Here is a 17137-nt window from a genome sequence, read left to right as displayed (position 1 = left end):
TTAGCATTCATTTTCGCTTAAAAGAAATGTAAGAAATCACACCCGTGTGAAGTGAGGGGCGCTCTTGTCATCGTACAAATTCACGTCATATTTGGCGGACATTTGACCTAATTTCTCCTTTCATTGTCAATGGCAAATATGAGACATGTGGTGACAAGATGTACGTCATATTTGGCAGATAATTTACCTAATTTTCCCCTTCATTGTCAATGGCATTTAATGTTTGTGTTGCCACAAATTTACGTCATATTTGGCAGACATTTGACCTAATTTCTCCTTTCATTGTCAATGGCAAATACTGAGACGTGTGTGGACAAAAGCTGTATATAGGAGGGGCTAGTGCCCCTCAAAAATCACACCCGTGTGAAGTGAGGGGTGCTCTTATCATCATATGTCAACATCAGCATACAGAACACATCATCTCATTCCCGACCAATCACAATTTGCGTCCACACCTTCGTCTTCAATGTTTGTGTTTAGACAATGTTAAAGCTGGCCATTCATTGTCATTGGCATTCAATGTTGGTGTTAACACAATGTTTGTGTTTACACATACCATCAAAGCTGGCTAGCGCCCCTCAAAAAAGGAAAGTGAGCTTGTAGATCGTCTTTTTTCCCGACCTGAAAATGTATATTCTGTTTACTAAAGAGCAATGATTGCTATTGGAATATGAGTAATTAAGTACCGAGGTACCGGTAAGTATAAAGTAGCCGTGTGAACCAAACTTTCCTGAGCCATGAATGAGGCCCATAGGTCAGGAGCATATCCCATAGGTCAGGAGCCTATCCCATAGGTCAGGAGCCTATCTCCTCTTTTCGTAGCATGAGAAAGCTAGATGTACAAGTAGTAAAGTACACACCCTGGACATGCTGCTAGTACAGGGCTTCTCAAACTGGAGAGGGTTCCAGGGGGTCCACTAGCTAAATGATTGATAATTAGGAACCAAATGGTAGTAACTTTGATAGTGTACACAACATTGTGACACACTGTGAGCTTGTAGATCTGCTCTTTTGGTGAATGTTCATCCCAGAATAGGAATGTTGGGTTAGTGGTTAGTGGTTGGATAAGTGGTTAAACAGAAAGTATAAAAGTTATTTTCAGTCTGTCTGTCCTAAATGGAAACAAGTTTTCCTCATGACATACGGCATCGTTCGGGGGAACGATGTATCTATACGTACCATTAATGTGACAGAAGGTGCTGCTAAGTAACAATGTAATTCAGGGGTGCCGTGGATTAAAAGGTTATTTACAGGGGTGACCTGATTGAGCCAAAACTGTTGTTTGAGAACCACTGCGCTAGTATGTCACAGGGACTTAACCCCATTCCAATCCAACTTTTGATGCTGAGTACCAAGCAAGGAGGTATTGGGTATCGTTTTATAGTCAATGGCATGACTCGACTCGGGATTGAATCGTGACTTACTTATCCAACTTGGGCAAAGTGTACAGTACATTATATTAGTGGTTTTCAACACGTTTCATCTCAAGGTCCATTATTCATTAGGCAGATTTGATGAGATTTAGCCTCTCAGACGCAAGACTTAAGGGCAGTCCATATACTCTCTCCGACCACCGAACCTTTCGTCGGAAAGCTCCGGTACAACTACAACATGACGTCACTCGCAACTTCTGAAACGCATTCTTCCGAATTTTTGTTCTGAAAGCTGCACTCCCAGATGTTGTGACTCTCCGGACTCTACTTCGGAGAATATTTTGTTTCCATCCATGCAGCATGGATGTGGTACGATCAAAATAACAAAGATTCTACATTATCTAATTGTGTAGACTTCTTGTAAATTAAGTAGGCCTAATGCAGATGTTTAATAACAATGTAACTCTTGATGAAATCAAATGGGTTTCATTTTACACTCTCAAGAGTTAAAGATCTATAAGTGTCCATTTGGTCATTTAGCTGGGGACCACCTGGAAACCCTTCAAAGACAACCGGTTGTCCCCGGACCGCTGGTTGAGAACCACTGCAGTATGTATACATGCATTGTGTATATTTATGTACAGTGAGTGAAAGCTGATGGGTAAGTTCCAGTTGGTGTACAGTACAAGTAAGACGCGCAAACGCGGGAAGCGAACGCAGCTCGTAAATTGCAATAACAACAATTAGAATAAATTACATACTTTTTTTTTCTTTTTAGTTAGTAATTTTTTTAAGTTTTCTACTGTGTGTGTGGTTGTTGACAGACAGACAGACATGATCTTCAGGGTCTCATAGTTAGTGCTCAGTGCATTCGCAATTAAAGTATGAAACCATGTTTGTGTGACGGAAACGTTTATTCCCTAGATCAGTGGTTCCCAAAGTGGGGTCCGGGGACCCCTAGGGGTCCTTGAGAGAGTTCCAGGGGTTCCCCGGCTAAATGATAATTATGAACCAAATGGACCCTTATGGGTCTGTAACTCAGGGAGTGTACAAATGGAACCAAATGGACCCTAACTGGTTCCATTTGTACACTCTCAGAGTTAAATTAACATTGATTTTACAATATAAATTGGGGGTCCCAGAGATAGAAATGCCATTAAATAGGGGTAATTGAATAAAAATCGTCTCTTATGGGGGTCCCTGGCATATCTTTTCAAATGGGGGTCTGTGGGATAATTGGTGTCAATTTGGGGGTCCTTGACATGAAAAGGTTTGGGAACCACTGCCCTAGATTGATTGATTGATTGATTGATTGATTGATTGATTGATTGATTGATTGATTGATTGATTGATTGATTGATTGATTGATTGATTGATTGATTGATTGATTGACTGAATGAATACTTTGTTAATGATTGTTAACAGTACAAGTATACCGTAGTACAGTCAAAGGTTAAGGATAACACAAAAAGCCCCAGGGGGCTTGTTTCCATTGCAGTCCATTGTACTCAATTCATCAGTAATAGTATACATACAATAGTACAAATACAATACAAAACATGTTGAAATAAAGCTCAGTAGAATCAATTATATATACAATTATACTATGAAGGCTTTCAAGGACAGTAGTGATAATTTTAGTTTAGTTCTGAATTCAGGCAGAACCTTTATGTCTTTTATAGGTCATTCCACATTTTGGTGGCAACAAGGTCATATGATCTCCTTCTGGTGTTCTCACTCTAGAGAAGTAATTTGACAGGTATTGGCAGTGGCACTGTTTAAAAAAAGTGTTGCAGTCAAGAGATGCTCAATATAATAATTATACCCGTCACATTTCTGCTATACACGGGACATGTGTCTTTGAATATCAAAGCATCTGAACAACCTGCTGAGAATTATTAATAGCTGTTTGGTTATCGGCAGCAACTGCTCCATTCACTTCAAGCTTGCCCCAATGGTCCTTGGCATCTGAGGCGCAGCTGTTTGTCTGGTGAGATTTTAAATGGGTATTTTTAGTGTCTCATTATGACCCATAAGGGTGTAGCTGCAGGGATATCACTATGTGTTTAGTTATTATTGTCTCCACCAGGCCGAAGGCATGGGGGGAGAGTATGTTTTGCACTCCGTCCGTCCGTCCGTGTGTCCGTCCGTCCGTCCGTCCGTGTGTGTGTGTGTGTCCGTGAGCAGCTAATCTCGGCCACCGTTAACCCGGTCGATGCCAAATTTTGCACACACACTCCCTGGATGCCAACGATGAACCTCTGCCCCAAACTTTCCAGAACGGCCTGTTATAGCGCCACCAGGAGGCCGCTTTGTGCAAAACAAGTTTTTGCACAGTACACCTACAGATTTTGTCCAAACATCACACAAATTGGTACACAGTCTCTCTAGAGCCATTCAACAAAATTGAAGATTTCTCAGACTCCATCCTGATTGGTTAAGATTGGCTTCCAAAGTTCACAGGAGTGCTCAGTTTCAAACAAAATGCTGCAAATCATGAACACATCGCGTGATTTCCGTGAAATTGTGCACCCACATTCCCACTAGGCCGAGGACGAAATGCCACATGAACAATTTCAACTCAGCCTCAAGGTGGCGCTATAACTGGCCGAAAAGTGTTTTTATTTACTTTTGTTGCCCTTTTATCCAACCACCAGATGAAGGCAAGCTGCAATGTCCTACATTCCTATCCTGGTGGAGACCTGTGCCCAGAAGGGCACTTTTTCTAGTTATTATTATTACTGTAAGTCATCAGCAGTATAAACGATGACAATATTTCTATTTCATTCACAGTAGAGCAGTAGTTCTCAAAGTGGGGACCAGGGGTCCTTGAAGTAGTTCCAGGGGTTCCCAATGCCGCAAAATGTGTTAATATAGCATCAAAATGTGTTTAACTACTATAAAGACCAACACACACCAGGTGCGCAGCAACGCGGCACAGGCGTTGCCGCGCGGCAACGCCTGGAAAATAGAACAGTGGTGTATCGGAGCGTCAGCGCGCGTCGGACGCCGCCGGTGTGGGATAGGTTCATTGAAAATAACGGAGGCGGCTGTTTTGACGCAGACGGTGTGTGTAGGGCTTAATACATTGGCTATTTTCAAAGAATCTTAAATAACTAAATGAATAAGAATATAGAATATTTAGTTACCTTGCATTGCATGTAACTCCAAATGTGGACAAGAAATCTAAAATAATTGTTCCAGTGATTAGAAATGGATCATTCAAAATACGCTCCTCATTGACGCTGAAACATCTCTCAAAGTCAGTCTTTGTAAACACACACAAGAAAGTTGATTCAGACAATAATAGACTATAGAGCATCACCAAACCTCAGTTTTCTTTATTTTTTAATAAAAATGTTAACTTCCTGTTGATTTTAGTATCCAGTCCGGGTTTTCTTCCATATAAAAATGACACCGACGCACGCACGCATGGACGGACGCACACATGCACGGACGCACGCACACAGTTACTAATAATATCAACCGGCTGCTGAACGGTTGCTGCCGATCCGCTGCCAGGATTCTCAGTGCCTGAGTCACTGTACTGCTTTCATCACCAGCGGCTTTAACGCATTCAGAATCAGGACGGGAACCCCTTTTGGGGTTTTCCCCATCAGGACGGGAACCCCTTTTGGGTTTCTTGTTGCTATGTGCATTATATAGCCGCATATCCTTCTACCCTAATGGAAAGGGGGTACACATCCTTCTACCCTAATGGAAAGGGGGTACACAAGCACATGGCCGTTTATCCGTTCTCCTTCTCCTACCAAAACACTCCGTTAGCACACATCTCTCCATGCACAAAAAAATCCTGCAAGCCACCCGAATGACCGCAGATGACTACAGTACAGTACAGTACAGTACAGTACAGTACAGTACAGTACAGTACAGTACAGTACAGTACAGTACAGTACAGTACAGTACAGTACAGTACAGTACAGTACAGTACAGTACAGTATTCCCGCTAGGTTGCCACATTTGCCACATCCAAGCAACTTATATAGGTCACCCATTCTTGAGATAAGGGACAAAACTTTTTTCAAACTGGATTTTTTTTTTTTTTTAGATACATTCAAATCAAATGGATGTATTTGTAGACACAGGTCTCAACTACCAATATTGAGAAGGAACAGGTTTTTCGCATAACATTTCTTTCTAAAATGGGACATTTATGCACTTAATACCCGATTCATGTCAACTCCGTCAGACACACTAAAATACCTTTTAATTGAATTTGATAATTTCAACAATAATATAAAGTCCTCAGTTCTCTTATAATGGCTTTCAGTAATCAAGTTAAGTAATACAATTATTTTAATATTGTTTTTTTCCAATATCACACTATTATGAAATATCCAATTTCTCAAATCCGTCATTTCAACCTCTATTTTCAATATTATAACATGAAAACCATGTAAAAAAAAAAAAAAATCATCATTACGTATCATTTCAGTTGGTGTTTCAATACATATGCACAAAATATTTAACATCACATTTTCTATTTCTTTGGAAATTAACAAAAACATCACGGGACGAACATCTGACGGAGTTGACGAACATCTGACGGAGTTGACAAGTTTAACTGATTTAGGTTCTAGATCACCTAGGATCTTGATTCTGGTGACTAATCCCACATTTTCAAGGATGAGGAATACAGTGGTACTATTTATATTGGCCCTGTGACCATGGCAGCCATTTTCAAAATGGCAGCCACCTGCTGTTATCTTACAATAACTCAAGTTCTACATCACCTAGGATCTTGATTCTGGTGACTAATCATACATTTTCAAGGATGTGGGATACATTGGTACTATTTAGATTTGTCCTGTGACCATGGTAGACATTTTTCAAAATGCCCGCCAACTTTCTGTTATTTCCCAATAACTCAAGTTCTACACCACCTAGGATCTTGATTCTGATGACTAATCCTACATTTTCAATGAGGAGGAATACAGTTTTATGTATTTAGATTTATCCCGTGACAATGGCAGCCATTTAAAAAAATGGTGGACCTGCTATTATTTTACCAATTTAGTCAGGGAATAGGCCTATTATCAGAATAATGTCAAATCTGTGAATACATTTCTTACCAAGATTTTTTTCACCAATGTGTTTGTAAAGGTGTCTACTAACATATCCCACATTGGTTTCTATTGAACCACCCTAGAGGCATTTTTGACAGCTGCTGAAAGTTGGGTACCATACCAAGTGGCTATGGCAAAACTAGGGAGTCTATGGCCAAACTAGGGGTCAAACCCCTTGGGCTAAATTCGGCCATATATCCACTTGCCCAAATGTGCTGACCTCATTTTGTGATGATGGCTATGGCCGTTTTCAGCCCAAGGAGTGTTCTTCGTGCATAGCCAATGCTTGGAATGCATTCAGAATCATGAAAACTCCCTAGTTTGACATGTCACATGCTACTTAAAGCATAATGAACATTTTGCCTTATATAGGTTGTTGATGGTACCCCAACTTTCAGCAGCTGTCAAAAGGTCCCCTAGGGTGGTTGAATATAAAGCAATGTGGGATATGTTAGTAGACACCCTTCCAAACACATTGGTGAAGAACATTCTTGATAAGGAATTTATTACCAGATTGTATTAATATCCCCTGACTAAATAACTCATCTTCTAGACCACCTAGACCCGACTTCACAAACAGAGACCCGATTGACACCTAAACAACAAGTTTGGACAGCCCCACCAATTAGTGTTACGGAAAATAGCAAGTGTCTACCCTAGGCCCAGAGGGAGACACAGAACTTAGATGCGGCTCACATGTTGCACGACTCCTCAACAAGCTGCCACCAGAGATGAGAGCTGAATTCTGCCGCACAATGCTCTGCGGCCCAGGAGCAACCAACACCCTGTTGGAGTTCTCTGAGTGGTTGAAGCATGAGTCCTAGCCATATAGCCTGTGCAAAGGCAAACACCTTGAAGACCTGCTTGAGGTGAACAGTGAGCAGTGAGCGAAAGACTGAAGACAGAAGATCTGCCTTCAGGACTATCAGGCAGGATGTGCAGTCACTGAAGGCATCAGTGTCGTTCTGTGTCCCCAGCATGTCAACCAAAGCAATGTTACCAAATCAAAGGAGCCTTCACCTCAAGTCACCTGGGGCTGGGTGAGCAATCGTATCCTGTATCTAGCCTCACAACTAAATACAGACACTTGGCCAGACTGCCGTTTGAAAGGGTCAAACCCTTCATCCTGATTGGGGAAGACCACCCCACCTAATCACACCAACCAAACAAGTGAGGTTGGGGCCTCCAGGTGGGCCAGCAGCCATCTGCACAAGACTGGGCTGGACCCTGCAGGAAAGCAATCTCCAGCCAAGACAATGTAAGTTGACTATAACAGAGCCCCAGAACACAGAGCTCATGAGAAGGATGGAGAAACACTGGCAGGAGGCCACCAAGATACAACGCCACACTGCAGTGGCCAGTGAAGTCAAACTGTGCGTCTGTACCTGAAAGAGACAAGTCAAAGGCCAAAAGCCCACCTCCTTTTAATGTCCTGTCAGTAGCAACTCAACCTGCACCTGAAATAAGCCCTGACCCCTCCCAGAGAAAGTTCATCCTTGAAAATGTAATGATTAGTCGCCAGAATCAAGATCCTTGGTGGTCTAAAACTTAAGTTATTGGTAAAATAACAGCAGGTTGGTGGTCACTTTGAAAAACAATGGCTGCCATGGTCACAGGACAAATCTAAATAGTACCACTGTATTCCTCATCTTTTAAAATGTATTATTAGTCGGCAGAATCAAGATCCTATGTGGTCTAAAACTTAAGTTATTGTAAAATAACAGCAGGTGGCGGCCATTTTGAAAAACAATGGCTGCCATGGTCACAGGACAAATCTAAATAGTACCAATGTATCCCTCATCCTTGAAAATGTAGTCTTAGTCACCAGAATCAAGATCCTAGGTGGTGTAGAACTTGAGTTATTGTAAAATAACATCAGGTGGCGGCAATTTTGGAAAATGGCTGCCATGGTCACCACGAGACAAATCTGTGATGGCCCTATAGCCAAAAATGTTCCTTAAGGCATGCTCTAACTGTGTGCCAAATTAGAATACGTCCCATTATTCAAAAACTATCATTTTATTGTTTTAGGAACACTTTTGTCAACTCCGTCAGATACATGTCAACTCCGTCAGACACAAAACCTGACGGAGTTGACGTCTGACGGAGTTGACAAAATGTCATTTGTTTTCATCTTAACCCTCTGTAGTACAATGTAGCCATTTTGTTTTTGCTTCATTTGTTAGCTAAACCTAACCCTAAACTTTTATAATAAACATTATTTTGGAATTCTTAACAAAGATCATAATAATGTCCTGACGGAGTTGACATGTAAAAGCTGTGACCACCCTGATATCAACATTGTTTGTTTAAAATATCAAACAATTGAATGCTTGTCAGACCAGGTGCTCCACTGTTGCAACAAATACAAACGGGACTTGGAAAAGGAGTCTTCAGGCTAAATCTGTCGACAATATTTTCTGATTAATTTAAGACTTTTAAAAAACCTGACGGAGTTGACGGGAGACGTGGGACACACATTTGATATGAGATATCTAATGGAAAATATAAATTAAAATTATTGTGTATATTGTTTGCTATGTTGTTGACAATCTACTTTAATTTAGTATGTATATTTATGTGATTGTGACAGTATTAGACACTTTTTTAGCAGTTTGAAATTATGACCACTTGCTGGGGACAGGCTAAATACAGGCGTTTTTGGGTACAGTGCCTGCTTTTAACTAATTCAGATGGCATATGAAAACAATTATAATGAAATTAATGGCATAATAATGCACAACTGTATTACATTTAACTTTGCAAGTGCTTTTATTTTTATTAAATTAATTTATTTTTAACAATAATAAGGCTCTTATGTGTGGGACATGTTTTTTCCACTTTTGTCCCTCATCTCAAGAATGAGTGAGGTATATAGAAACATTGACACTTGCCATGCTTGCTTTTATACGCAAATAAAAACAAAATAGGGACACTATTGGGTTGCCATGTTTGCTCTTCCAAGTAAAAGAAAAAAAAGAAAACTACATTGCCCTCCCGCTATTGCCTTCTTCCTATTTGCCCGCGAAATTCTAGTTTTTGTCATTTTTGATTATGCAAAGCTTTGCAAAGATTATGCAAAGCTTTGTGTGTGTGTGTGTGTGTGTGTGTGTGTGTGTGTGTGTGTGTGTGTGTGTGTGTGTGTGTGTGTGTGTGTGTGTGTGTGTGTGTGTGTGTGTGTGTGTGTGTGTGTGTGTGTTTTGTTTTAGTGTGAGATAGACAGGAAACAGGGAGAGAGAGACTGGAAATGACACGCAGCAAAGTCAGGCATGTGCCTATATGTGGTATGCGCCTGGACCGCTAGGCCAGTGTGTGTGTGTGTGTGTGTGTGTGTGTGTGTGTGTGTGTGTGTGTGTGTGTGTGTGTGTGTGTGTGTGTGCCTGTGTGTTTGCACGGAATGTTATGATGTATGTTGAAAAGAGTGCCCCTCTCTACTCTGCCCCTTTCTGCTGTCTAAATGTGAAAGAAACTCCTAAAGAATACAAAATCTATATAAACATCCTAATACTGTCCAATACTTAGTTAGGGAGGGGGGTCAAATTATGACAGGCAGTTTATGCTGTCAAAATATGACCCCCCCCCAGTCAAAAAACACTTTGTGTTTGAAATAGACACCCATTTCTAAGGTGTGATTTGGGGACCTAAAGATTAATACAACACCAATATCAACATCCTAAGACAGTCCAATAATTAGACAGGGAGGGGGCTGAAACACCTCTGTGTTTTAAATAGACACTAGTGCTTTCTAGGGTATGATTTAGGGCCCTAAAGATGAATACAAAATCAATATAAACATCATAATACTGTCCAATACTTAGATAGGGAGGGGGGAAATAGACACGGTGAACCATTAGGAATAGGATCCACCGGCTGTTTTCAACCGGCACCCACCTCTCTAGACTGGTTAATAAACCAGACCGAATCAGCCGTTGGCAAAAATAAATTGCCTGCCGGCGGATTACGGTCTGGAGAGGCTCAATTGTACGCCCATTTCCTACACCAGAGAAATGGGGCGGCCAATCAGGACACGGTATGCAATATGGGCGGGCTTTGGTACAGTGACTTTCAATGCTTGAGACCTTTGACTGACAGTAGCTCTGACCAATTGCGTCAAAGAGAAAATGTTTCAACCCGCTCCCCTGGAAATTAAATCCAAGCTGAGCCTCCCCAGACTAATATCCCGCGGTCCGTGCGATATTAGTCTGGTTTATTAACCAGGCTACCACCTCTCTAGACCAGAAATCACACATGTGGCTGGGCCAGGCTAACCTTAACATAACCTCTATCAACCTGAGCTGGCGCTGCTGCTCACCTTGACATTCAAATCAAACATCTGCATACACACATACAGTAAATATTTTTGTGCTGATGAGTGCATGACCAAATAGCCATCTGGTTTGACCCGCCCCCATTTTGCCTGTTTTTAGTTCAATGTTTGTTTTAAAATGCCATTGACAATGAAGAATGTATGTCATCTCGTCCCTAACACAAACATTAAATGCCATTAACAATAAAGATAATTTTATGTTTGTGTTGGCACTGTTTGTTTTACATCACCATTACATCACCTAATCAACACGAGTTAGACTTTAATAATATTAAAGTCTAACTATATGGGCGCCCCTCACTTCACATGGGTGTGATTTTTACTATTCACCGTACAATGATGTATAGGGTATAGCAGTGGGCGTGGTTTTCTGATTCCACTGAAAAACCGGGCATTCATTTTTTCCCAGAGATTTACACAAATATTTATATCAAGAATCAAGCCATCCAGGATTCTGGTGAATCATGACCATAAAACCTTTGATTCTGTGAAAATAAATATTTGAATATTTAATTATATGATATTCTACATTTAATAAATACCCTTTGTTTAGCATTTATTTTCCCAAGTACATTTTGATGCCAATACTTTTGTACTCTTATACTCAAGTACATTTTTAATTCCGGACTTTTACTTGTAACTGAGTAGTTCTACATTGCAGTATTGATACATTTACTTGAGTACTTTTTCCACCACTGCTTCCAGGTGACAATGAGATCGAGGAGCAGCACCGTCCAGCCCACTCCAGAGGAGGAGGGGGCGGAGGAGCAGGTGAGCACTGTTTTGACTGTTTTTGAGTTTTCATTTAGTTTCAGTCACAATTTAGTCACCTGGAATGTTTTAGTGTGTAGTGTAGTTTTAGTTGACTACATATCATAAGATTTTAGTCGACTAAATCTACAGTTGTTTTAGTTGACTGAAATGTATTTTGGCGGGCCTTGATGGCGTGCGTCGTAATGGCTGATTTTACACTTGCTGAAATATTACAGATCTACAAGCTCGTAACATGTCACGCTGTGAGTCTGTGACGCGTTGCTTGTAGATCTGCTATTTTCAGCATGCAACAAAGCACAAAATGACTTGTGTCTTTCACTTATACTGGATCTCTTGTCCACTAGTCCCTTCCTAACATTTCAGTCTAGTTTTTATTTGTTTAATCATCGTCATCGTATAGCTTAGTTTTCATTCAGTTTTCGTGACTGAACGAATGGTAGTTGTCGAACATTTTTCGTCATACTTTTACAGTCGACAAAATCAACACTGCAGGTGAGACACGCCAAGCCCTGCGCAGAGAAAACCTTCATCCAGGAGGAAGAGGAGGAGGAGGAGGAGAACACGCCCATGATGAAGCTGACCAAGAGGAGCAAGAAGAACAACGTCCTGCAGCCCGAGGAGGGGACCGGGATCATAAAGAAAGCCCAGAATGCACCACAGCAACGGCGCACAAAGCCTTTAGGCGCGGTGGATCTCTCCAAGGAGGACCTAGTGCATCTCCTGGGGGTGATGGAGGGTGAGGTCCAGGTGAGCATATAGAATGCTAATGCCTAGAATGAGAAACGCTTTAGCTGCCAATTAAATCAGACACAATGGGCTAGCTCAGTCGTTTTCAAGGTTCCAGGTGGTCCCCAGCTAAATGATGGAGAGTTGGTGATCAAATGGACCCTTAAAGATCTTTAACTTGAGTGTAAAATGAAACCAAATGGCCCCTTACGGGTCCATTTGTTTTCATTGTACGCTCTCAAGAGTCTGAAAACCCACCTTTTCAGACTCCATCATGGCCCATAGCACTTACCCTACCCCCTTAGATAGCACTTCCGTAGACTTAGATAGCATTTGATACAGACTTATAGCATGTTATGTAGACAGCACTATAATTGCATTGTATATAGTCATAGCACGCCATAGTACATATGTATAGCATAGTAGTATATATGTATAGTTTCATTATATAGATATTCCACTGTTATTTTCTTAGCTTACGCATGTTTCATGATAAATGCTTTTATGTGATGTATTCCCATGCTTTTGTTCTTGCTTAATGTAAATCGCTCTGGATTAAGAGCGTCTGCTAAATGCCTAAATTGTAAATTGTAAATTGTAAGAGTTTGATTATTGTTAAACAGCTGCATTACTTAATTTACAATATGTCTACACTATTAGAGAATGTAGATTTTTATATATTTTTTGATCAACCTGTTATCTCTACTATGGTACCACATCAAAATCATATCCAACAACAACAAAATATTCTCTAGTTTTGGCTCTGACAGGCTAAATGTCATCAAATGGTGGTCTGGACACAACAGCACCCTCTAGTGGGTGAACTCTGCTGGTTGATCAACATTGTCTACTTACTCAACCGACACCACCTTGTGGTTAGCGAGAGATTGTATTTACTGCATTTACTGTTAAACACGCACTGTGCCACAGCCACAGCACGCACGCACACGCGCGCGCGCACACACACACACACACACACACACACACACACACACACACACACACACACACACACACACACACACACACACACACACACCAAATACCCCTTATTGTATTTGTCCTTTATTGTTTGCAGTTTTGTCATTTTCCATGAAATTCGGCAACATGGTAGAGGGTTGTGAGAATGGCTCTGACCTTCAGATCTCCCAATGAATGAATTATATATGATCTGCTCTATCCACTTTTCTGATGTCAAAAAGGCGACGTCAAAGTCAAGATTTTCATAGCCTGGTTAAAAAAAAAAACACTCCCCTTGAAATCGCATTTTCTTGTGTGGAGTCTGCTAATGCATGGTTGTCTGCGGGAGTAGGCTACAGCGTTGATAGACAACCCCTTCAGCCAATCAGTGTAACAAAAATGTGCCCAAAGTAAAGGACTTTTTGAGGATGAATGTGGTTAAAGGGACACTTCACCCTTTTTGCAAAAAAATATATGTTAATGACGTTTAGAAGCTTTAGAACACTTTCCTGGAGATCTTTATGTGTGTAATATGTGGTTTTAGATATGTTAGATTATAGCAGTGAGCCTGTTGTCTCTGATGTCATGGACACTGGGCTCACTTCCTTCCTGGACTACATGTTGTCTCAGTAAGACAGCTCTCCCCCTATCCACAAGGAGGAGCAGTGCACCAAAGATTTATGGGAATTGTAGTCCAGGAAGGTAGTGAGACCAGTGTCCATGACATCAGAGACAACAGGCTCACTGCTACAATCTAAAATAACTAAAACCACATATTACACACATAAATACCCCCAGGAAAGTGATCTAAAGCTTCTAAACGTCATTAACCCATTCTGAACGGGCACCCATTTTGGTGTCAGCACCATGTTATTCTTTAGCTATTTAAAAATAGCAGATCTACAAGCTCATATCGCGCCACCGAGTGGCGCGATACGAGCTTGTAGGTCTGCTATTTTTGAAAAATCGAAGAACGACTGACATTTTTAGAATCTGATCTCAGGTCAGAATGGGTTCATCAGACCAGTGTGTGTCCGGCGGAAACCTTGTATGAATCTGATCTCAGGTCAGAATGGGTTAACATATATTTTTTTGCAAAAAGGGTGAAGTGTCCCTTTAATGTCTCGGCATGCAGGCCAGAGAGGACATTATCGGCATGCTGAGATCAGAGCGAACGGGTCCAGAGATGCTGGAGGCTCACTACGGCTCTGCCGTGCCCGCCAGACCCCTACAGGCGCTGCAGAGGGACCGGCTCCTCGCCAACACTCGGACCCCCACAGACGACGTGTACCAAACACCCATGGCTGAGGTACTGTAGGGGACACTTTGAATGGAGAACTTCACACAGAGAACATACTGTACCAAACACCCATGGCTGAGGTACTGTAGGGGACACTTTGAATGGAGAACTTCACACAGAGAACATACTGTACCAAACACCCATGGCTGAGGTACTGTAGGGGACACTTTGAATGGAGAACTTCACACAGAGAACATACTGTACCAAACACCCATGGCTGAGGTACTGTAGAGGGGACACTTTGAATGGAGAACTTCACACAGAGAACATACTGTACCAAACACCCATGGCTGAGGTACTGTAGGGGACACTTTGAATGGAGAACGTCACACAGAGAACATACTGTATTTGCTTGCATGAATTCCCTAGCCCATTCTGACCTGAGATCAGATTCATACGAGGTTTCCGCCGGACACACACTGGTCCTGATGAACCCATTCTGACCTGAGATCGGATTCTAGAAATGTCAGTCGTTCTTCGATAAAAAAAAAAATAGCAGACCTACAAGCTCGTATCGCGCCACTCGGTGGCGCGATATGAGCTTGTAGATCTGCTATTTTTCAATAGATAAAGCATAACGTGATGCCGACACCAAAATGGGTGCCCGGTCAGATCTCTGACATGTTTTTCTTCTCCCGAAATGTAGCTGTGCAGTCAGATTTTGTCGACTAAAACTATGACGAAAAATGTTCTACCTTTTTTCACTGACGAAAACTAAACAAAAGCTAAATATAGCAGTTATGACAAAAACTATAAGACTATAGATATATTGACAATTTCGTCAACAAATAAAACAAACAAATACAGACTAATGTTAGTGATGCACTAATGCACTCTGTATATAGCGTAGAGTACTTAACTACAGTACTGTAGTATGGTAACATAAAATAATAATAATAATAATAATAATAATAATAATAATAATAATAATAATAATAATAATAATAATAATAATAATAATATTTCTTATTTTTGAGGTTTGAACATTCTGTAGATTGTCTGTGGTCTGGAGTTTTCTGAATAAAACAAGTGCTCTGATTTGCCTGTGGACTGTGACGTAAAAGTCCACAAATCCCATATATGACATAACAATTTGCCAGCAAATATCACTGTTGAGGGAAGTCTTAAAGTCATAAAAAAACCTAAAATAAAAATAAATGAAAATGAATGTCATGAGACCTTTAAAGGACCACTTCACCACTTTTCAACATATCTTCATATAATAGGTCCTCACTAATAATCATGATAAAATGGCACGATTTTTTTCTACTCAGTCTGTGTCTCATAGGAGGGCTGTGGGCAGTTTAGAAACCGTCTTCCAGTGACATCATCATTAGGCAGATTATTTTTTAAACAAGATTTTTTTATAAAGATGTTTAGATTTTCATTATCGTGAGAACAATGGCTTCCATTTTCGCATTGCAACTTTTCAGGACTAGAAAGCCTGCAGTTTTTATTAGCTTGTATTCCCCATCGATGATGTCACTGGAAGACGGTTTCTGAACTGCCCACAGCCCTCCTATGAGACACAGACCAAGTATAAAATAATTGCGCCATTATTTCATGATTATTAGTGAGGACCTATTATATGAAGATAGGTTGAAAAGCGGTGAAATGGTCCTTTAAGTAAAATGTGCTTGGTTACTTTCCACCTCTGGTCCCCCGTATGCCTGTGCGTCCTGCCAGCTGGACAGACTGGAGGACAAGCAGAGGGAGACGTACAGGAGGATGCTGGAGCAGCTGCTGGTGGCTGAGAAGTGGCACCGCCGCACGGTGAGCGAGCTGGACAACGAGAAGCGCACACACTCCGACTTCATGAACAAGAGCGACGACTTCACCAATCTACTGGAGCAGGAGAGGGAGAGGTGAGGGGGGGTGTGTGTGTGTGTGTGTGTGTGTGTGTGTGTGTGTGTGTGTGTGTGTGTGTGTGTGTGTGTGTGTGTGTGTGTGTGTGTGTGTGTGTGTGTGTGTGTGTGTGTACCTGAAATAGACCATTTTCCTGGTCCACACAAAAGAGAAATGGTTGTTTTAAGGTTAGGCTTTAAGGCAGTGCTACTCAACCCATGGCCCGTGGGCCGCATGCAGCCCCTGCTTAATGTATCTGCGGCCCGCCATGGTCATACCAATAAAAATATTGTTTATACGTATGGCAATTCTTTGTTCCAAGAGACAGTGATATGGCCTGATCTGTATAACTTCATCATTAATCACAATGTTTTTGTTAACTTTTAGACTATAGTCGTGTAGTCTGTTACAAAATACATTTGTAAACGTTTAAAAAATAATGGATCCTGGGGTTCATGTGGCCAACACTGGGGACCCCCTGGGACCCCTTCAAGGCCCCCGTGGGGTCCTCGCATGCACCCCACGCTGAGAACCATTGCTCCTACGAAAAGGTGTACTGTAAGTTCAGAGAGTTTCCTGATCCTCAAGGCATTTGGAAATTACGTTATCTTGTTGGACTGTACGACTCAATCATAACTTAAAGGTTTTATGACATTCATTTTCATTTCTTTTTCTTTTTCTTTTTTCTTTTAGGTTTTATGACCTCAATTACACCCAAAAAACCTGAACTTTGAACATTCAGTGG

At 41.2% G+C, this 17137-nt stretch overlaps 1 protein-coding gene across 6 annotated transcripts in view; it reads left to right on the top strand.

Moving 5' to 3' along the window:
- Window positions 1–17137, top strand: part of filip1b (filamin A interacting protein 1b) — a 68762-nt gene that overhangs the window by 9232 nt on the left and 42393 nt on the right. For 4 of the 6 annotated variants that reach the window (XM_083790828.1, XM_083790827.1, XM_083790825.1 and 1 more), the window contains exons 2-5: window positions 11493–11558; window positions 12033–12308; window positions 14383–14556; window positions 16234–16412. In XM_083790828.1, coding sequence (XP_083646954.1) covers window positions 11499–11558; window positions 12033–12308; window positions 14383–14556; window positions 16234–16412 — 689 coding nt within the window. In that variant the 5' untranslated portion in view covers window positions 11493–11498. Of the gene's footprint in view, window positions 1–11492; window positions 11559–12032; window positions 12309–14382; window positions 14557–14827; window positions 14843–16233; window positions 16413–17137 lie in introns of those variants that run through there. The other 2 variants (XM_083790826.1, XM_083790830.1) reach the window with 2 other exon arrangements.

The sequence above is a fragment of the Protomyctophum parallelum genome (genome assembly GCF_964188405.1).
Source record: "Protomyctophum parallelum genome assembly, chromosome: 19".
NCBI lineage: Eukaryota > Metazoa > Chordata > Actinopteri > Myctophiformes > Myctophidae > Protomyctophum > Protomyctophum parallelum.
Note: the sequence above shows the minus strand (reverse complement) of the source record. Positions and strands in the feature narration are given on the sequence as shown.